Source organism: Erinaceus europaeus, chromosome 5, assembly GCF_950295315.1.
Source record: "Erinaceus europaeus chromosome 5, mEriEur2.1, whole genome shotgun sequence".
In the NCBI taxonomy this organism is placed as follows: domain Eukaryota; kingdom Metazoa; phylum Chordata; class Mammalia; order Eulipotyphla; family Erinaceidae; genus Erinaceus; species Erinaceus europaeus.
Genome location: NC_080166.1, coordinates 82,214,481 through 82,238,053, shown reverse-complemented (window position 1 = coordinate 82,238,053; position 23,573 = coordinate 82,214,481). Strand labels below are relative to the sequence as shown.

The window sequence follows — 23,573 nt, the reverse complement described above, 5'->3', positions numbered from 1 at the left end:
AAAAGCACACAGTACCTCTGGGCCTTCACAGCGGCTTCTGCTGGGCGGTTACAGGCTGGAAGAGAAGACTTACTGCTCACATCTGGGTAAACAGAGGTCTACCCACAGCGGTCTAGAAGCCCAGAAGCAAATGAACTCCCGCGGGAACTGGGACTGAAGAACCTCTCTGCCAGACTGCCTCAGAAATGTGTATCAAAGAGCTCTTCCACTGGGGCCCAGCGTGGAGAGTAAGGCCAGGGTAAACCTGAGGCCAAGGGGCTGGGAGCTGCAGCTGTGAGCCTAGAGGTCAGCAAATGCAATGAGGGTGCCCAAGCCTTGATTAGAGTAAGAGGCAGCCCATGCATGCAGCAGCTGGCCCTCTCCAAAACGCGGAAGCAGCCAGAAAGGATCCCTGTGTCATGGTGGGCATGCAAACAGCCTTTCCAAAGAAAAGGTTGCTTTGCTTAACTAAACAGAGACTGTCCCTGTTAATGATTCAGCTAGAACTATCTCCCTGAGGAGCACTGCTGGTCAGAGGTGACTGTAGTGCACAGGGAAAACCCCTCCACACCACCCATGTCTGTCTGGCTCTGTTGTTGCCCCCTCCAATCCCCCGCCTGTAGAAAGAAAGTAAGATGGCTCCAGGAAGGCAAAAGATGAAGAACAAAGGCTGTCTTCAGCCAAGTCAGGACCCTGCTTTTCATCAGCTGGCCCACTGTGCTCATTCCATGATCACAGATGAATCCAACTCCAGTGTTTATAATAGGGAACAGATGGAGCTGGCGGCTGGGGGTGGAAGCCCTGAATGCCCATAAACAAGTAACTAGTTGAAGCTGGTGGGTGCACAATTGAAGAGCAGGTAGCCACTTAAAAGCAGGCCAATGGGGAGTTGGGCCGTAGCACAGCTGGTTAAGTGCAGGTGGCGCAAAGTGCAAGGACCGCATGACCAGCATAATAAGGATCCTGGTTCAAGCCCCCGGCTCCCCATCTGCAGGGTAGTTGCTTCACAGGCAGTGAAGCAGGTCTGCAAGTGTCTTTCTCTCCCCCTCCTCATTTCTCTCTGTCGTATCCAACAATGACGACAACAATAATAACTACAACAATGCAACAAAAGGGAATAAATAAATTTTTTTTTTAAAAAAGATTTATTTTTTAAAAAAAGGCAGGCCAATGCAGAGCTTTTGGAAATACAGACAGAGGTAGCTGGGTGGTGGCACACACAGTAGAACACACATGCTACAGTGCACAAGGTCCCTGGTTCAAGTCCCCAGTCCCCACCTGCAGGGTGGGAGCTTTATGAGCAATAAAGCAATTGTCTCTTCCTTCCCCACTCTCTCTCTTTCCCCCTCACTCCCTCTCCCCTTCCATTTTCTGTCTCTATCGTAAATAAATTTTAAAGAAAGAAAGCACAAAGAGAGCTGCACTGTGGATGGGACAGTCATAAATGGATTTGGTAGAGGAAAGATGTGTGCAAATGCATGGCAGGGAGCTTTTTTTAAAAAAAAAAGTTATTTTTTTCCTTTATTGGGGGATTAATGTTTTACATTTTACAGTGAATACAATAGTTTGTACATGCATAACATTTCTCAGTTTTCCACGTAACAATACAACCCCCACTAGGTCCTCTGCCATCATGTTCCTGGATCTATACTTACCCCCCCCAACCCCAAAGTCTTTTACTTTGGTGCAATACACCAACTCCAGTTCAGGTTCTACTTGTGTTTACTCTTCTGATCTTGTTTTTCAACTCCTGCCTGAGAGTGAGATCATCCCATATTCATCCCTTCTGTTTCTGACATTTCATTTAACATTATTTCTTCAAGCACCATCCAAGATGGGCTGAAAACAGTGAAGTCATCGTTTTTAATAGCTGAGTAGTATTCCATTGTGTATATATACCACAACTTGCTCAGCCACTCATCTGTCGTTGGACACCTGGGTTGCTTCCAGGTTTTGGCTATTACAAATTGTGCTGCTAGGAACATAGGTATACACAGATCTTTTTGCTTGGTTGTGTTGGGTTCCTTAGGATATATCCCCACGGGAGGAATTGCAGGGTCCATTTCTAGCCTTCTGAGAGTTCCCCAGACTCTTCTGCACAGACATTGGACCAATTTACATTCCCACCAGCAGTGCAGGAGGGTTCCTTTGACCCCACAACCACTCCAGCATTTGTTGCTGCTACCTTTTCTGATGTATGACATTCTCACAGGAGTGAAGTGGCATCTCAAAAGTAAATTCCAAGTGGATCAAGTTCTTGAATGTTAGACCACAAACTATCAGATACTTAGAGAAAAATATTGGCAGAACTCTTTTCCACATAAATTTTAAAGACATTTTTTTGATGAAACAAATCCAATTACAAAGAAGACTAAAGTAGGCATAAACTTATGGGACTACATCAAATTAAAAAGCTTCTGCACAGCGAAAGAAACCACTACCCAAACCAAGAGACCCCTCACAGAATGGGAGATCTATACATGCCATATACCAGACAAGAGTTTAATAACGAAAATATATAAAGAGCTTGCCAAACTCAACAACAAGAAAACAAATAACCCCATCCAAAAATGGGGAGAGGACATGGGCAGAATATTCACCACAGAAGAGATCCAAAAGGCAGAGAAACACATGAAAAAATGCTCCAAGTCTTTGATTGTCAGAGAAATGCAAATAAAGACAAGGGGACACCACTTCACTCCTGTGAGAATGTCATACATCAAAAAAAAAAATGTTATTTATTAGTGAGAAAGACAGTAGGAGAGAGATAAAGAACCAGTTATCACCCTGGTACATGTGCTACTGGGGACTGAACTCAGGACCTCATGTTTGAGAGTCCAGTGCTTTATCCACTGCGCCATCTCCCAGGCTACGGGAAGTTGCCTTTGTGTAAGAGAACATTAGTACTTATCCTTTCATACCTCAGTTTCAATGCAGTTTGAATTACCTTTTCAAGTACTGCTCCCTTTTAACAGCAGATACTAACTAGATAGAGTTTTGGTTTTGTTGTATGTGTGGGTAAAGTCAGAGCCTTGTACATGTGCAATTTTACCACTCTCTGTCATGTGTTTAGTTAGAGAAAGAGGGAGACACCAGGACCAGAGCTTCCTCCAGTACCACGGCACCTTCCATGTGGTGCCAGGGTCCCAACCTGGGATGAGTACGTGGCAAGTCACCTTCTCTACTTGAAGAGCTATCTCTTTGGCCGCTGGTCCCCCCTTTTCTTAAAGTAAGCCTTACTCCTCCCCCCATTTTTATTGGGTAAGACAGAGAAAAATTAGAGGGGATGCGAAGACAGAGGGGGGAGAGAAAGACAGACACTTGCAGACCTGCTTCACCACTTGTGAATCAACCTCCCCCTGTAGGTGGGGAGCCAGGGGCTTGAACTGGGATCCTTGCACAGGTACTGGAAAAGGATGATAGAGGACCTAGTGGGGGTTGTATTGCTATGTGAAAAACTGAGAAATGATATGCATGTACAAACTACTGTTTTTAGCATCAAATGTAAAACATTAATCTCCCAATAATGGGGAAAAAATGAAAGGAAAAAAATAGTTTCTGTCATTTAAACTACTCAGTCTGTGGTGTTTAGTTATAGAAACCATAACTATGATGGGAGTCTGGCGGTACCGCAGTGGGTTAGGCACACATGGTGCAAAGCACAAGGACCGGCTTAAGGATCCCGGTTCGAGCCCCTGGCTCCCCACCTGCAGGGGAGTCGCTTCACGGGCGGTGAAGTAGGTCTGCAAGTGTCTATCTTTCTCTCCCCATCTTTCCATTTTTCTCTGTCCTATCCAACAATGACGATATCTATAACAAGAACAATAGTAACTACAACAAGGGCAACAAAAGGGAATAAATAAATATTTTTTAAAAAAGAAAGAAACCATAACTATGTTTGTTAAGATACAGATGGCCTCCTGTGACACATGAAGAAACTGGAGCTTATGGGGCACTAAATGGTGTTGACCACAACTAAATCAGCATCACCCTATAATAATCAAGTCACTTAATAAGTAACCTGGCCAAGGCTAGAATAGGTCAAGATTCTTTCCACTGATGCCACTTATCTTTTATGGCTTTTTTTTTTTTAATAGCAAATCCTATAGCTCAAAGGACTAGAGTTCAAGATATTTGATCAAGGCCATTTTTTAAGACTGGCTTATAATCCAAAAGCTTTCCCTCTATACTGGGAATTAATGAAGAAGAAGGGTTTAAAGTAGTGTTGATTCGATAATATTAAAAAAAATAAATGAAAGGACTGAGCCTTTAAACCAAGGTGACCAAGATTTCAAAAGAAAACAAAGGTATGTTGTATTAGTGTCAGCTTAATTTTCTACTTTCTTTTAATATTTATTTATTTATTTATTTGCTTGCTACTGGTTAGCGAAGTTGAAGGGGAAGGTAGAGAAAGAGAGAGACACCTGCAGCCCTACTTCACAACTCATGAAGCCTTTCCCCTGCAGGTGGGGACCAGGGCTTCAACCTGGGTCCTTGTGCACTATAGTGTGTGCACTTAACCAGGTACACCATTGCCTGGCCCTCTTTTTCTACTTTTTTTATTATCTTTATTTATTTATTGGATAGAGACAGCCAGAAGTCAAGAGGAAGGGGGAGACAGAGAGGGAAAGAGACAGAGAGACACCTGCAGCCCTGCTTCACCACTTGCAAAGCTTTCCCCCTGCAGGTGGGGACTGGGGGCTCGAACCTGGGTCCTTGAGCACTGTAATATGTGTGCTCAACCAGGTGCATCACCACCTGGCCCCATTTTTCTACTCTTTAAAGCATATCTCAAGCCATAATGTAATATACTACAGGTATGACAGTACAGAGCTAAAAGAGTTACTTATTTATTGGCTAGAGACAGGGAATAATCAAAAGTGAAGGGGAGATAAAGAGAACAAGAAAAAGAAAGACACCTGCAGTATTGTTTTACTGCTCCTGAAGCTTGGCCCCTGCAAGTGGGGTGTAGGGGCTTGAAGTGGGTCCTTAGTCACTACAACATGTGCACCACCACCTGCGCCCCCCCCCCAGCTCAAAGTTCCTTATGAGATTTGGTTGCTATTTATAAGTTAATCCATTGTTCCTTCAAAAACTATCACTTAGAGATCAAATATATCAGAAAATTACAGAATTGCCCCTAACATAGAGGTGAGTCAAGAACAGACCCAAAAGAACAGTGGTGTAAGATTCCCTAAGGAAAAAAAAATTATAATTGAAATTGTGTTTGAAATCGAGATACTTCCAAGCAGGGGAGATAGCATCATGGTTATGGAAAAAAAAAATCAACTCATGTCTGTGGCTCCAAGGTCCCAAGTTCAATCCCCAACACCACCATAAATCAGAGCTGCTAGGAAGGAAGGAGGAGGGTATCAAGATACTCTAAAATCAAATGCTAAGTTAGTTTTGTATAAAAGTAAACATACAGGCTTATCCTAATCAGTTTTGAAACACTGATTAATAGAGTCAATGATCAATCCAGGAAAACCATTTTCATAAGATTTCCAATTTCTTTTTAGCTAAGAATAAAACTGTTGACATGAAAGATTGAAGATAAATGAGAAACCACTCCTTTCCTTAGTAAACAACAGGACCTGTCTCAGGGTAGTGTGAGGTCACACGTATGTATCAATAACTGTACCTCCCAGTAAAATAGTAATAAAAAAGCCAGAGGACCTATAATTCTATATTATTTTTGAGACAAGGATTGCCAGAAATTGTTTGGAATTGAAGCTGTGGGTTTTTCCAATTGGATTAATAATCACTTCATACTGTGGTCAATGGCTTCAAGCCAAGCTTGCTGTCTTGGTTCCTAAAGTTTCCTCATCTAATTATCAGGAGACCCATTGTCTCCTATGTAAGAGTTATTATAGTATTGAGATAATGAAGCTCTGAAGATAATGTCACTCCATCTTTTTAAGAAAATATATTTATTTATTTATTACTGGATACAGACAGAGAAATTGAGAGGGAAGGGGGAGATAGAGAAGGAGAGAGACAGAGAGACACCTACAGCCCTGCTTCACCACTTGTGAAGTTTTTCCCCTGCAGGTGGGGACCAAGGGCCTGAACCCAGGTCCTTGTGCACTATAATGTGTGCACTTAACCAAGTGAACCACTGAACCTGATTTAAAAAAAGAAAAGAAAAAGATGTGTACTCTTTGGCCCAGAATCAGATCCCCATATTTATGACATCATTGGATTTTTGGGGGCTAGGGGGGCCTCCAGGGTTATCACTGGAGCTCAAACCAGCATTAAGAATCCACCACTTTCCCAGTGTCATCCCCAACCTACCCCCTTTTATAAGACAGAAATAAACTGGGGGGGGGGCGTTTATAGGGAGAGACTGAATGATACCTGCAGTACCTGCTTCACCACTAGTGAAGCTTCCCTCCTGCAGATGGGTAGCAGGGGCTTGAACCCAGTCCTTACTCATGGTAATGTGTGTGCTTGCTTAACCATGTGCACCATGGCCCAGCCTCCCATCAAGATTTGAAAATCTTAAAAGATTTTGTTCATTTTATTTAAGGAGTAAGAAGGACAAAGACACAGAAATATCAGAGCACTGTTCAGCTGTGGGTTAAGGTAGTGTGGGACCTTGGAGCCTCAGGCATGCAAATCTTTTGCATAACCATTATGCTGTTTCCCTAGTCCTGGATCTTAATAATAACTTTTTTAAATCCAAGAAAATTACCTAAATGGGGACTAAATGAATAAAGTAAGACTTAACTGCTTACTTTCACAGAGTCAACAAAAACTCTTGGATGTGCAAGATGAAGAGAGTGGTGAGCAGTCAATCAAGCACATCAGCAGAGCTAAGGAGTGATGGGGAACCAGGAATGCAAATGCCGAGAGACCACGTGACGGCTGGTGACAGGGGTTAGTTACCCTCTCCACACCCGTAGGCCACACTGAACATAGACAGAAGCTTAGAAAGAAATAGCAGAGAAGAAGATTGGATATTAAAAAGTGGGAAGAATTCCTTTACGAAGAGCAAAAGTTATCATTAACTTTTCATTAACTGGACAAGTAGTGAATGCGCTGGCTGCCAAATAAATCAAGAGCCAGGAGCTTTAATCCCTCTTCTTTGCCTACCAAGTGACTTTTCTTCTTCTTTTTTAATGTATATCATTTTTTTTAAAAAAATATTATTAGTAGTATAGAGATAGCCAGAAATTAAGAGGAAGGGGGAGACGGAGCAAGTCAGAGAGACATCTGCAGCCCTGCATCACCACCTGTGAAGCTGTGAAGCTTTCCTCCTGCAGGTGGGGACTAGAGGCTTGAACCCAGGTCCTTGCACATTTTAACATGTGAGCTCAACCAGGTGCACCACCACCCAGCCCTGCAAGTGGTTTTCCTTAGAACATTTCTTAACTTTCCTTAAACCTTTGAATTCTAACCTAAAGTCTGAGCAGCGAAGATTAAATGATATTCAAAGGTCTTCTTCATCTATGATAGATGAGTTTCTAGCCAGATGATACACAGATACTTGTTTATTTAGTTTTTTATTAGTGACCTAACATTACTGTTACAAAATTATTAGACCTAGGCAGTATTTTCATCCCCAAATATGATGCATGCAAGTCACCACACTGCCCCACCAAGGTTCTGTGCCCTAATAAGTGTGTGTGTGTTTAATGCTTTTGTTTCACAGTGGGCTTCAAGTTCACAAGTCTGGGAGTTCACAGAAGAGAGCCAGGTTCTGCCAGCATGCACACAGAGCTCAACCCTAAAGCATGAGTGCAAAACAAGTTAATGACTCAAATGTTCAAAATAACCAAAACCGATGAGTGCATGCTGATATTGTGAACCCTCTAACTCAGACCATCAGTTCAGAAGTCCTAATGCAACGGCAACAATCGACCTATCTTTTGTTCCTCCACTGTAGCAACACATGAATTGCCATTCTGTGTCCCTCAGCTTCCTCTGGGACAGTTCCAGCCTTCCGTCTTTTACTCCACTTAAAGAACTGTGGCACATGCTCCTAAACCCTCCTAAACTGTGGCACATGCTCCTAAACCCTCCTAAGCTTACACACACACACACACACATACACACACACAGAGAGAGAGAGAGAGGAGAGAGAGGAGAGAGAGAGGAGAGAGAGAGGAGAGAGAGAGATTCCCCTTCCCTTCTCTCTCCAGGAAAAACCCTCTTTTCCACAATAAAAAAAAAAATGCTCAGAGCTGAAGTGAACAGCACACAGGCAGGCAACAGATGCACATAGCCCAGTGAACTCTGAGGAAAAAACAGTCAACTAATCGCTGTGATTTGAAAGGTTTCTTGATGGGGGTGGGGGTGGGGTAGGGTGGGGTGGGGTGGGGGTGGAGGGTGCTCCCAGGACAGACCAGAGAGCGACCAGTAAAGCCCACATCTGCTCCAGTAACCTCTGCCCTGTGCTTTCCTAGGTGGTTGCTGACACTGTTCAAGAGCTGATAGCCTGGAGATGGCATCTGCCTCGGGAGCACTGCACTCCTCCCTTCATAAAAGCAGCCCCTGTCTCTGCAGAGGGTCTGCTCCCTGCCTTGATTAGCTCTTCTACTTGAGTGCTTCCTTGGCTGAGAAGGATAATGGAAATCATCAGCTCTCGGGGGTTTCCTTTGTGTAGGAGGAAACCTGAACTCCACTACCTACAGGCTAAAAAGGATTGAGTCCTTTCAATAAACCTGAGCAGGTAAGTGCCGTACATTCTCCAATCTGAGAGAAAAGCGTATGCTTTGTGCAAGCAGACTATCTTGGTTTTATGGGAGAAAAAAATATCAACATTCCAGCTGCCTTGTGATGCATTCTAGAACAAAGATAGGCACAGGGTGGAAAGGAGGAGGACAGAAAACCTGCCCAGGGAAGGATCCTAGGAGCTGGCTAATTCATGCATTTCTTCGCCGGCTACTGAAAGAAGACTAAGTTGCCACAGTGTCTGGGGATGGGGATGGGCATGGGGGGTGGGGTGGTTTAAAACTAGTGCAGCCTTTTAACACAGTCTATTTAATCCCACCACCCCTGGGGGTGTTTCAGCTACTATATTTGCTTTCTTGTTTTTCCCATGTGTTACTCTCCTTGCTCTATTTTCAGAATAGAACACGCGGAGCTTCACACGCGGTGCTTCTACTCTCTCTCCCCAGTTGTTCACCCCCAGAATATCTCCTGCTCTGGAGAATCCAATTTGCCTCATGGAGAAAGGACAATCGAGCAGCTACATGAGAGCAGTTAAGAGAAGCAGGAATGCACTGGGGAGCTGGAAGGGACGGCTAGATGAGGGTGCACACCTGGCCCAGGGCATGGGGGCTCCTGCAGGTGACGGCCCTCTGCACCTCCACCATTAGCCACAGCTGGGGACACCTGAATCTCAAGTCATTCCCTAGGAACCATACCTCACTTCACCCACTTCTACCTGTGGACCATTTATCAAAAGGGTGTTTTGATTTTTGTCACCTTCCCTGGCCAAGAAACTGTGGTTGCATTCAAAGAACTTGCTCTCCCTCAGAAAGAAAGAAAGAAAGAAAGAAAGAAAGAAAGAAAGAAAGAAAGAAAGAAAGAAAGAAAGAAAGAAAAGACAATAAATATAGAATATCTTATACAACTGTGTGCAGGGGGAGGCAGGGGGAACCATGCTATTCTGTCAAGCTGGAAGGGAATATTCTGTCAATATTTTTGAACTCCGAGCATCATGAAGAACAAGCCACTTCAAACTGATTGTGGGGTTTCTCTCCCTCCCTCACCCTGCCCTCACCCTGCCTGGGACACTTGTCCTGTTATCTGCCTAAGAAACAACCATTCAGCAGCTTGGGCATCTCCTCTGGAAGAAACACACTCCGACCCCTTCGCCCTAATCCACTCACCTACCAAACCCCTGGAAGGAGATATGACAATCACCTTTCTGCCCTATCAGACCCTGCAGCTGATATCAGCTCCGACATCATCTATTATCTTGTTGTATCTACATGCCTGCCTCCTTCTGCTTCTATGGATAATCATCTTCCTTAGGTGATTACAAGTCACCAGAGGTCCTGGACTGTAACTCAATCATATTTTTATTTCCAGCTTCGAGCTGAGTCCTCATTTTTGAGAAAAACATTCTATTAAGGGAGACAGACACAAAAATCAAATGCTCTGAATTATGACTCATGGATCCTAACGTTCAGTTTGATTGAATGAGCAATTTGAAGTAAAGTTTCTCTTTTTAAATTTTTTTATATCTATCTATTTTCCCTTTTGCTGCCCTTGATGTTTAACATTGTTGTGGTTATTGATGTCATTGTTGTTGGATAGGACTGAAAGAAATGGAGAGAGGAGGGGAAGACAGAGGGGGAGAGAAAGACAGACACCTGCAGAGCTGCTTCACCACTTATGAAGTGACTCCCCTGCAGGTGGGGAGCTGGGGACTAGAACCAAGATCGTTATGCCAGTCCTTGCGCTTTGTGCCACATGCGCTTAACCCTCTGCACCACCGCCCAACTCTCTGAAGTTTTAAGAGAGCAGCAGCAGTCAACCTGACAAAGGCAGCGATGGATATTCTAGGCAAATGGGACGGCAAAGTGTGGGGGCAGAAAACAGGGTATAAAGGGAAGAAAACAGTTTGTGGTGACTGAATAGAGAGAGAGAGAGAGAGAGAGAGAGAGAGAGGAAGAAGTCATAAAAGCATAGAGAAGGATGAGATTCCAGAGGGCACTGAATGAGGTGTGAAGAAGCTTGAGTTTATTCCATACAGTGGGAAAGATGTCCTCCTTTTCTACTGGGTTGTTGTAAAAGTCCTGACATATTTTTGCACAGAAATACATTGAAAACTGGGGGCTGGGTGGTGACACACCTGGCTGGTGGCACACCTGGTTGAGCACATATGTTACAATGTGCAAGGACCCTGGTTCAAGACCCCGGTCCCCACCTGCAGAGGAAAAGCTATGCAAGTGGTGAAGCCATATTGCAGGTGTCTCTCTGTCTCCTTATCACTTCCCTTCCCTCTAGATTTCTGGCTGCATCTATCCAATAAATAAAGATAACAAAAAAAATTAAATACATAGAAAAATGTGTTTTCTGACATCTTAGTACTTGAAAACTAATTTTAAAAACTATAGAAAAAGTACAAATGAAACATAGTCATAACCCCATTATGCAGGGAAAACCTCACTGTTGTCCTTTCATCTTTTTATGTGACAAAACCGTGATTATATATACATGACTGTGATTCTCATGTTAGTTCTCTCTTATTAAACATATCTGGGCATTGTGCTAAATACAGACTATGCATTCGGTCCTTATGTCAGCTGATCCTCAGAAGAATTCTGAAAGCTCCTATTATAACCTCATTTTATAAAGGAAGGCAAGATGGCATTGAGGGGTGGGAGCCGTCCCAGGTCACACAGCTTATACGTAGCAGAGCTGATATTTAACACCAAGTTTTCTTACCTAAAAGACAATATTCTTACACTTCAATTTTTATTAATAATTCTCACTCATTTAATTTATAAAATAAATGGGTCATTTTATCCAATTTTCTTGGCAAACACCCCTAGAATCTTGATTAACATTGTAATAAGCTGGCAAAGTAACCCTAGGAAGCATGACTGTCTTGCCCAATAGGGAGAAAATATCTGACACTTACTGCGATCTCTCTGCAGCCTTAGTAAAGTTTTCTTTACTCAAAATTCCTGAGTTCAGGAAGGTAGCCCCATCAGATATGTACTTTAGACAGATTAATCTGGCAAGACTATGAAGAAGAAAGGATTTACAAAGACAAAGAGTGTGATGCTAATACAAAGAGTTACTGCCTCAGTCCAGGCAAGAGACACAGAAGCATAATACTGAGATAGTGTTATCTGGAATTGAAAGAAAGGAAGGGGCTTAGAAACCACAAAAGACAGAATTTAAAGGACTGCCCATATGTCCAATGACAGGTGAATGGTTAAGAAGGAAGGTGTGGTCAGGGCAGCAGAACAGCTTACTTGGACGGTGTGCTGTCTTGCCTGGACCCATATTCAAGTCTTACCCCCTACCCACATTTTGAAGGGAGCTTCAGTACTGTGGTATCTTTCACTCTATTTCTGAAAGAGAGAAAGCAAGCAAGCAAGCATTTATATATGTTGTATGATCCATCTGTAAGAAATTATGAAATCCTGTCCTTTTCCATAACTTGCAGGAATCATGCTACATAAAATAAGCCAGAAGAATATTGAATGATGTCTCTTTAGGTGGAACTTAAGAAACAAATGAAGAAAAGGGAAATGCAGAGTGAAGCTTGACTGAGTGAGGTGAATTGCAGCAAAGGGGAAAAGACCCTGGACTTTTATAGGGAGATGTGAGGGGAGGAACTAGGTAGCCAATTCAGGATGATGAGGAGGGACTTGGGTTAGTGTCAGGAGTGGTAATGTAGACAAGTATCACATGAGCATGAAGAAAAGAAACTAAGCTCTTGTGTCAATAACTGTCCAGTAAACCACTGTTTTCCTAATGAAATTATTTAGAAAAAAATTAAAGGACTGGACATGAAACAAGAAAGTAGCACTGAGGTGGTACAGGGAAAGAAAGAGAGAAGAGAGAGAGGTAAATGGTGGATGCTATTGACTGAGAGAGAGAAAAAGAAGAGGTTCCTGTTATGGGTGGAGGACTCCAGTGCCACCATGAACACTAAATCACAGTCACATTCTGAGAGCCTGCTCCCTGCCAGGTGTCTGGCTCGGTGCTGGAGAGCTAGGAGTGGACCAGCCTGAAGAGGTCAGAGGACAGGGGGGAACAGAAGGAGAAAAACCTAGAAAGATTCTCTGGGTTCTGAGGGCCTGGAATCTGAAAGCCAAGAAAGGCCTGACCCCACACATCTCACGTGTGATCAGGCAGGCTCTCAGGACACATAGGCAGGAGAGAAAACCAACGTGCATGAGGCTGGCACTTGAAGTAACTCAGTGTTGGAAGGTGAGCAGAGGCATCAGGAGACCACAAAGGGACCAGGAGGCTTGGGAGGAGGAAAAAAAGAGAGCAACGGACTCAGAAATCAAGAGGGAATAACAACCCATCTTAGGGGCATACAACGCCCCATCCTTTCTGTCCCTCCTTTCCTCCCTCCTGGCCCTCCCTCCCTTTTTTATTAAAAGGTCACTCAGTCCATTTTAAATCTCAGATAATATCATACATAGAAAAGAAACAATCCTTAATGAAGGTAAAAACTGACACATCCTGGCTGCCTCTCGAAGCTCTCTCCACCAGCCATATGGAGCTGACGATTAATATTCAGCAGTGAGGGAATTTCTAACCATGTTCCTGCCATTCAAATGTGGAGAGAAATGTTTTCTGCTCAGTACATCTAATAATACATTAATACATCTCCAATTTAAAATAAATTTATGAATAATTTTATAGGTTTTCTGGCAAGAATGATAATAGAGCAATCTATTCTCAATGCTATATAAGACAAAAAAAGGGAATGAAAGGTTCAGTTAATCAAGGAATTTAATATGCTTTGTAATAAGTATCAAATGGTCATTATTGGGACTATACAGAGGGTGGCTAGGGTCAAAAGATGATTGTAATAGCAAGAGTCTGTGCCCAGATTTACTCTGTCAGCTGCTTACATTTGCATAAAAAGTCTCCACTCCCCATGAATTTTTTTTAACTGCATTAGAATGCAAGAAATCAGATTTCCTTTCCTTGATTTATATATGGGCAGTCATAATAAGATTTTGTAATGATTAACAATAGCAACAATCAAATAAATGGAGAAGATTAGCCCTTCCAAGGTACCAGAGCAACAAGGGAGAGACAGCTATGAAAATAAATCACTCTGACTGCCTTAGGTAAATGTGGTTACGAAAACAGTAGGCTCTGGGATGATCACTGGGGCAGGATGTGATAAGCCACAAAAAGCAAAATATTATAAATTCTTCCTCTTTGCTCATCTTTGTCAACTAGAGGGACACCTGTGTATGTGTGCACACGGACACTCAAGTCAACAGTATCAGTCATAAGAGATACAATCTCTAAACGACCATAGAAGAGAGAGTGAAACCTAAGGCAGAAGGAAATGCAGTATCTACCCACCCCAGAGAGCTGATGGAGCCATAACTCGTCTTAGCCACCACACGGGCTAAGAAATCACTACAGGAGACTGTAATTCACTCAAAAGGGACTGGCGGCAGGGCTCACTTGGACAACGCTGCTCTGTATATGTTAGCCAGGTTCAACTGTGGCCACCACCATTCTGAAGGAAGCTTTGATGCTGTGACCTCTCCCTCTCTCCCTCTCTCTCTCTCTCTCTCTCTCACTCTCTGCAAATAAGTTATTCTGGTGAGGTGATGCCCCAATAAATGAAAAATCATCATCATCAAACTAACTTAAAAAAAGTCGGAGTCTGGAGGTAGCGCAGCGGGTTAAACGCACATGGAGCAAAGCGCAAGGACCACTGTAAGGATCCCAGTTTGAGCCCCCAGCTCCCCACCTGCAGGGGAGTAGCTTCACAGGTGGTGAAGTAGGTCTGCAGGTGTCTATCTTTCTCTCCCCCTCTGTCTTCCCCTCCTCTCTCCATTTCTGTCCTATCCAACAGTGATGATATCAATAACAACAACAATAATAACTATAACAATAAAACAAGGACAACAAAAGGGAATAAATATTTTTAAAAATGTATATATGAAGTACACACCAACAACAAGTATTGGCTCATTACTATAATCTTACTATAACTGTCAATAGCAATATAACTATACCTATCTTATGGATTACATTATATAGTTATATAACTATACCCATCTTACGGATTTTCTATTGAACAAGTTTGAGTGCTCAGGTTGAAATGATAATCAGTTATGTCTCTTATTTTTAGCTTATTATGTTTAATATTTAAGGAGTCAGATGATGGCACACCTGGTTAAGCACACACACTACAGTGCACAAGGACCCAGGTTCAAACCCCTGGTCCCCACCTACAGGGGAAAGCTTCATGAGAGGTAAAGCAGGGCTGCAGGTATCTTTCCCTCTCTATCTCTCCCTCCCCACTCAATTTTCTCTGTCTCTATCCAATAATGAGGAGAGGAGAGGGAGATGAGAGGAAAGGAAAGGAGATAAAGATAATAATAAATTCAAGACCCATTCATGTTTTGGACAAAAAACAAATGACAATTAGTATTGAAAGACCAAGGAAGGAGTGGTAAGCAGGACAAAGCTAGGCCTTTGATTCATGTTCCTGTTGTCATGTTGACTGCTAATCCTGGTAGGCTTTCAGTAAACTGCAGAAGCAAGTTCAACACGAAGGTCATAAAAAAAATAGCAACAACCAAGGGGTTGAGCAGTGGTGCACTCAGTAGAGTGCACAAGTTACCATGAGCAAGGACCCAAGCTCATGCCCCCTGGGGGATAGGGGGAAAAGCTTCACTAATGGTGAAGCACTGCTGCGGGCAGGTGTGTCTCTGCTTTGACATCAAGGTGACTCTCTGGAGTCCACTTGATGTCAAATGAGAAATGAGCCAAATATCAAATCAGGGATGAGCAAAATGGGACAAACTGGAAAGTTGCACTTCCTTTTTAAGAGAGAAAGAGTGGGAGAGAAAGGGAGATTCTTATATTTACTAAATTGTGTTGATAACTTTCTATTATCTGATTAACAAGCCAAACCTAAATTCACAAGCAAGTAAATAACATTATTTTTTCAAACTGGTGGGCTAAATTTCTACTTCTCATACACAGAATTAAGCTGGGAGCACTAGTTTATAAAGCCTTCCAGAATTTGTATAAAGAGCCAAGGGAATAAAGAGAATTATTTAAATTAGATAGCAGGTCTATGAGGAGTGGGGAAAGACCCAGAGAGATGGAAATCAAGACCACCTTTACCCAGAGAGTAAATGTGCAGGTTCAGAGACCATTTTGATTAATCGGTGCCTACACACTAGTAGTAATGATTAAATTTTTTTTTCTCTCCCGACACAAGACCAAATGTTAACACAAGTATCATTAAGTGCTATCATTTCCTTTTTTCTCTGAATATTGTCACTTTCTTTTTTTTTAAATTTATTTGTATATGGATAGAGACAGAGAGAAATTGAGAGAGAAGGGGGAGATAGAGAGGAAGAGAGACAGAGAGACACCTACAGACCTGCTTCACCGCCTGTGAAGCAACTCCCCTGCAGGAGGGGAGCTGGGGGCTTGAACCGGGATCCTAACCCGTCCTTGTGCTTTGCACCATGTGCGCTTAACCCACTGCGCTACCGCCCGACTCCCATATTCTCACTTTCATCCAGTGACCATATGAGTGTGAATTACAGAATACTTCTTACTACCTGTTGAATCTTTGTCTACATTCTGGCTTACAGGATATCAGTAAAGCAACTAAAATTTGTGACAGAACAAAAAAGGATGACTATGTTAAAAAGGAGACCACAATAAGTCTTAATTATTGTCAGCACCTGAGAAAGTAAACCTAAAGTGGTCGTTTTTTCACTAAAGATTTTTTAAAAAGATAAAACTAGGAACCACAACTCTAATATCTGTGAAACAGAAGGTTAGTAAAAATCCCTAATCTTCAAAGTTGACTTAGATAAAAGAGATGAACTTAAGATAATAACGGTATTATATTTTGCCCGAGAATTCAATATATACATTTAAGTATGTCCATCTCCAGTCTATTACATTTTTAAAAAATGAATGAAATGACATACAGAACAGCTAAAATAAATACATAACTGGAAGACAGATAGTTCATCTGATACAGCACACACTTCACTGTGCACTGAGACCTACCTGCAAGGCCTGGGTACCTCATGGGCACACCATGCCCGGGATAAGACTTGGGGTGGTGGGAGGGCTTCCATGAATGGTGGGGTGGGGCTGTGATGTTTCTCCTTCTATCTCTAGCCTTCTCTGTTTCTCTCTAAAATTACAAGGAAAAAAATTCTGGGCTGGTAAAAGAGCTCACTTGGATAGTATGCTTCTTTGCCACATACATGCATGACCCAGGTTCAACCCCCAGTCCTCACTACACTGAAGGGAGGCTTTAGTGCTATAGTCTCTCTCTCTCTCTCTCTCTCTCCCTCTCTCTCTCTCTGTCTCCATCTATAAAAGAAAAAGTGCTAGAAGTAGTGGAATTACACAGATGGAAAGCCCAAGGAGGCAGAACATAAAAATAAATACTAGTCTTCCCTCCATGTTCTTCTCAGTTAACTAACTGAGCCTCAAAATAAATGTGAGAATTATTCTGGCTTAATAGTAGAGGAAACTGCTTCCTGTGAAGGCTATTTCCAACCTGGGCCCAAGCATATCACTGTTGTTTTGTCTGCTCCAACACTAGTGAGCTTTATAGGCCTGGAGAACATAGCTCCTTCACAGTGATGAAATGAGTATTTAATGCCAACACTGTTGGCCACATTTCAGCACATGCCTCTGGCTAGGGGCCAATGGAGAGACGCCATTTCTTACAGATTATAGCTAATGAAGACAATACCTAAAAATCGCCATACTTAGGTGGACTTGAAGATAAAAATGCATGTTGAGAGTGACCACTGGCCTGTAATATTTAAGTTATTAATATTTAATCCCTTTACCATACCACCTACATTATTCAGGTTTAATACAAGTCTTTAAGAGAGATGAAAACAAAACATCTTACTTCACTTCAAAAGTATGGCTAGGTAGTACACCAAATCAGGCTATTTGGTTGTTTATGTATAAATTGTTGTTTTCCAATTGCTGTAATGAGGTAGGCAGGGTGTGTGTGCGTGTGCGTGTGTGTGATCAGGTGAAGCTAGCACTGTTACAAGCTTTCTGTCCTCAAGTAGCTATTGATTAGAAATGGAATGTTGAGAAACCTGTTTCTTCACCTCAACAAGTCAAGACCGAATATAATGCTCTCTGCTGTATGTTTCATATTGATTTGGTCTCCTTCCCTCCACCTCTGGGAGAAATTGGTTTGGCCCTTGCTAGTTTCGCACCTCTTTTTTTCCCCACCCCCTATGCTACATAGTTTCAGAGTTCTTGGTGGAGCCGCATGAGGACAGATCTGTGTGGTGATTAGTTTAAGAGTCTCTCTCTGCCAACAGAGCAGAAAGACAAGAGAGCACGTTTGCCCACTCGTGAATAAAGCTTCTTTGCCCAGCCGTGTGTCCTCGAGTCTCTGTCTACCGCCGTGAAGCTAGCCTGGCCTGCTGGAGCCGGGAGTTAACAACTGGAGTTGTTAACGACAACTCTCAACCTCTACTTTTCAAGATCTCCAAATTAAGAGCTAGGAGACAGCACAATGGTTACACACATCAAAAACAGACTTTTATGCCTGAGGTTCTGAGGTCCCAGGTTCAGTCTCCAGTACCATCATAAGCCAGAGCTGAGTAATAAGTACTCTGGTCTCTCTTGCTCTGTTTGTTTCTCTCTGTATCTCTCTTATTAAATTACATAAAATAAACATTTTGAAAGAGCTCCATATTTAAATAACTACATGTGAGAGAGCTGGATACATGGGCAAGATGAATAAAAGTTTAAAATTTTTATGAAAATAGCTTACCTGTGTAGTATGTCTGCTTTGCCATGTGTGAGATCCAGGCTGGACTCTGGAAGCTTCAGTGATATGTTGTCTTTCCTTCTCTCCTTCTGCCTCTCTGTCTCTCTCCCTCTCTATCTGAAGAAGTAAGCCCAGAGCAGTTAAGCCCTAATAGTGATGGGGCTAAAAAAAAAAAAAAAAAGAATGAATAAGCAAATTTGACAAGAAAGAAGAGAACAGGGTGTTAATTTAAGTCAGTTCATTCTCTCACAGAAATGAAAGTTTAAGAAGGTTAAGAGTGAGTGTGTGGGGAGTCGAGTGGTAGTGCAGTGGGTTTAGTGCAAGTGGCGCAAAGCGCAAGGAACTGCTTAAGAATCCTGGTTCAAGCCCCTGGCTCCCCACTTGTAGGGGGATCGCTTCACAAGCAGTGAAGCAGGTCTGTAGGTGTCAATCTTTTTCTCCCCCTCCTCTCTCCATTTCTCTCTGTCTGATTTAACAATGATGACATCAATAACTATAACAAGGGAAAATAAGTAATTTTTTTTAAAAGAGGGTGTGTGTACATGAATGAATGCATGGGGCCTCATGCATACACAATTTCACTATTCCAGGGTGCTCTTTTATTCAGAAGAAAGAGAGAGAGAGAGAGGAGGGATGGAGGGATGGAGGGATGGAGGGCAGGAGGGAGAAAGAGAGAGAGAGAGAGAGAACACTACAACACCAGAACTTTTTCTAGTAACAGAACCCCTCTCATGTGGTGGCAGGACCAGAACCTGGGCCACAGCCATAGTAAGCACATCACTCCAGTCTCAAGAAAGCAAAAAGTTTAAAATATCAAGTTTTACCACAACTTAATAAATTTCCATGAATGGGACTGTAGCAACTTTAAAATATGGTCCTTACCTAGTGGGGGTTATATTGTTATATGGAAAACTGGCAAATGTTATGCATGTAGAAACTATTGTATTTACTGTGGAATGTAAAACATTAATTCCCCAATAAAGAAATTTAAAAAAGAAATATGGTCCTTAACTGTTTGCAATACCTTTATCTTGAATATGGGAAGCCAGTAACTGCTTATCCAGTAGAATATGGTGGAAATGATTCCTGTGACTCTGAAGGGGAAGTCATAAGAGAACGTGCAACTTTTGTTTAGTCTTAGGGCCAGGGTCTCTGAGCCGCCATGGAGTAACTCCCACTGCTTTAAGGCCACGTGTTTAAGAGGTCACACATAGGGCCTGATGAATGTCCCAACTGAGCCCTGTTTTCAGACTCAAGGATATATACAGAAAACTGTCAGTGAACAAAATCACAAGATATAATAACAGACATTATTGTTATGTTGCAGAGAGGAACGTGTCTCAGCAGTACAGCACAGGGCATGCCTGTGTGAGGTCCTGATTTCCAGTACAGTGATGCTTTAATTCTCTCTCACTCATTCACTCTCCTTCCCTTTCCCACTCCACTAAATAAATCTTTAAGAATTAAAATGATTGTTGCTGGAAGTCTTAACATCTAGGACACTTTGCTAGGCAGCAACAGATAACTGGACTTTTGTTTAAAATCTCCTAGTGGGGGTCAGGCGGTCGCACAGCGGGTTAAGCACACATGGTGCGAAGCGCAAGGACCTGCGTAAGGATCTCAGTTTGAGCCCCTGGCTCCCCACCTGCAGGGGAGTCGCTTCACAGGCGGTCAAACAGGTCTGCAGGTGTCTATCTTTCTCTCCCCCTCTCTGTCTTCCCCCTGCTCTCTTCATTTCTGTCTGTCCTATCCAACAATGACGACATCAATAACAACAATAACTACAACAACAATGAAAAAAAGGCAACAAAAGGGAAAATAAATAAATAAACACTTAAAAGTCTCCTAGCAGATTCTTTTTACTACTCTATGAGCATAAGAAGTATTGGGCCATGTTGCTACAAGTTGCATCTTGCCTCTGTTTTTAAAAGTCAACAACAATTATGACATAGTTTCTTCTTCATCATGCTTTCATTTCAACATTTTCCCTGGTGACAGTGGGGGAGAATTATTTGGAGAATGATTAGAATTTCTGGCCAAAAACTTATTTTTGTAAAGTGCAGAACAGATTGAGTCTCAAAAATATACACAAAATGTTACCTCTGTACTACTGTTTTCACAGGATCTTGAGATAAGCCTGACTGTCCGCTTCCTTCTAATTCTTATAAAATCAACATTGTATTCTAACTTGTAAAGACAACCTAGACAATCTTTAGCTAACTCTAGTCAGGTAGTTCTTGAGTTTCATTTCTGCCATTAGCTGAAATACATAGTAAAAGGCAACACTGTAGCTGGGGAAAGAACTCACTGCCATGCCTGTAGATCAAGTTCAAGTCCCTGCTACTGCACTTCCAAGAGCTGAGAAGCTTCCCTACTGCCTATCCCCCTCTCATAAAAATAACATAAAAATAAAACAAGCCCTTAAATGGGGGAGGGACTTTTAAAAGGCAGCATAGCTCTTCCCAAAGCTAGCTTTTTCAGAAGAGTTTACAGAAAACATGTCAGGTGCTCCTCAGACTTTATATAGACCTGACCTCACAGATCAATAAATTCTGGCAGTAATTTCAAAAGGAATAGTAGATAATATATCAGCATGCACATGCAACTGGCATGTTGTTAAATGTCTAGAGGTCAGATGGTGATAAATGGATAGATAACATAATGAATCATAGGCATTTTTTCCTTCAGAAGAAGCTTAACTCTAAATTTACATGAAATAGTATTAAAAAGACTAGCTTCTTCTTCCCTCAGCAAACCTGCATTCTCTTTAACCTTCCCGCAACAGGAGATCCTTGAAATGTCTTAATATGGGCATACTTTGTGCTACCAATGAATGTGTTATCCGTGAAACACAAGTTCGCAGACCTATATACAGGGTAGAGTGAGACAAATATATACAGACCTATATAAAATATATAGACCTATATACAGGGTAGAGTAAGACAAATTCAAAAGCAAGGTATAATCCAAAGGAATATACATACTAGAAAAATCACTGCTCGATGAAGTGGTCACGATTCAAAAAAGTAATAATTTGCAAATGTACTATTACTAAGATACAAATCAGGGGGCCAGGTGGTGGCACACCTGGCTAAGAGCACATGTTATAAATGTGCAAGGACCGGGGTTCAAGCCTCCAGTCCCCACTTGCAGGAAGAAAGCTTCATGAATGGTGAAGCAGTGCTGCAGGTGTCTGTCTCTATGTCTCTGTCTCTCTCCCTTTCTCTTGATTTCTGGCTGTATCTATCCAATAAATAAAGATAATTTTTTTAATTAAAAAATCAGGTTAATTTTCTGTGTAGTCTGTTCTCTCTTATTAAACATAATAGGGCTTTTTAAAGGTTTTTGTTCTTGATTTGTTTAGAGATGGAGGGAAGGAGAACCCAAAGCTCCATTCTGCTATTTTATGAGGTTCTGCCCATTCTCACTCTTGGTGTCATCCATGATACTCCCAATTTGTAGCAGGGATCAAGCCCAGAGCTTCAGAGAGTGACCAGAGGAAGCATGGAAGGCATGTACTCTAGACTGAGCCACCTCCCAGACCAGGTTCTTCAATCAGCTTCAAAGGCATTCAGAGTAATTTAACATCTACTCTCAGATCCTCACAGGAAGTCCCATGTAGTACCATTCAAAGGCATTACTGTAAACACAAAACAACACAGAGGCTGGGCAGGTTAAGCTGTAGCACTGTGCTCCAGTCCGGACTCAAGAGTAACAGCTACTTTTTCCATAGCAAACTCATCCTCAAAAAAAGTAATCAGAGGGGCTGGGTGGCGGTGCACCTAGTTGAGTGCACGTTACAGTGCACAAGGACCTAGGCTTGAGCCCCCACCCCCCACCTGCAGGGGGAAGGCTTTGCAAGTGGTGAAGCAGTGTTGCAGGTGTCTCTCTGTCTCCCATCCTCTCTATCTCTCCCTTCCCTCTTGATTTCTGACTGTCTCTATCCAATAAATAAATAAATATATAAATATTTTTTTTTTAAAAAAGTAATCAGGCAGTCAGGCGGTAGCACAGCGTATTAAGCACAGGTGGCGCAAACGCTCAGAAATCAGCGTAAGGATCCCGGTTTGAACTCCTGGCTCTCCACCTGCAGGGGAGTCACTTCACAGGCAGTGAAGCAAGTCTGCAGGTGTCTTATCTTTCTCTCCCCCTCTCTGTCTTCCCCTACTCTCTCCATTTCTCTCTGTCCTATCCAACAACAACGACATCAATAATAACAAGAAAAATAAACAACAAAGGCAACAGGAGGGAATAAATAAGTAAATGGTTTTTTAAAAAGATATTAAGAAGGGCAAATTGTTTAATAAACAGGCACCCAAAGGTAGGAATAGAGCCGATGAAACTAGGGCTCTTCAGGTGGGAAGAAGCTAAGAAGTCTATTTTAGGTATGTTCCAAAGGGCCCATGACTTTACTAATTTTTGCCTTAGCCCAACAACTAACCAGCCAATATGAGAAACAGTGTTACTTTTTAAATTATGTTTTTATTGTCATGTCTGTATCTGTGGTTTTAATATGTGATAAATACAATATATGGCCTATCTATTCAGCGGGAATTAACAATTAGGTCAAAGTTCGCCTTCGTGAACTGTCTGCTGTGTGACTTTAGGTGAATTGCCTAACTTTCCTCTTAATTTTGTCATCAATAAAAGTGGCTATTATGTTAAAAGCTCCTAATAGCATTTTTATAAGAATTCCATTTGTTAAGATATATAGATTATTTATAACTATACCAGAAACTTTATATTGATCTTTTCTTGAATTTTTTTAGTTTTAAACATTCACAGAACGGAAACTTAAATGCTGAATAGGCTGATTTCACTAGAAGGTAGGGTGTAGCTGGCCTTATGAAGGCATCTAGTCTACCCTCATTTGAAGCAAGGTAATGTCAAAACAGACTAGTCACTGCTTTGCCTGTTTTCAAACTTTTAAGTGGATAAAAGTCTACATTTGGACCTCATTATGTTTTTAACAATGGACTCCATTCATTCTAAGACTGAATGAGTTGAACCCAAAGTTCACTAAGCCTCTCCTCTGTATTCACAACCACAACTGCTCTCTCTACATTAATGCAAGCTACTTGGCCAGCTCTCTTTTGCAAAGTCCACAAGCCTCTACCTTGGTGCTCTC

The 23,573-nt window shown here is 42.1% G+C and overlaps 1 protein-coding gene across 5 annotated transcripts in view; it reads right to left on the bottom strand.

Moving 5' to 3' along the window:
• The window catches only part of ANO6 (anoctamin 6), a 217,735-nt gene that overhangs the window by 164,313 nt on the left and 29,849 nt on the right, over positions 1-23,573 (bottom strand). For 2 of the 5 annotated variants that reach the window (XM_060191445.1, XM_060191446.1), the window contains exon 2: positions 18,449-18,607. The exons of the other annotated variants lie outside the window; for them this stretch is intronic. In XM_060191445.1, the coding sequence (XP_060047428.1) occupies positions 18,449-18,473 (25 nt within the window). In that variant the 5' untranslated portion in view covers positions 18,474-18,607. The remainder of the gene's footprint in view (positions 1-18,448; positions 18,608-23,573) is intronic. 5 annotated transcript variants of the gene reach the window in all.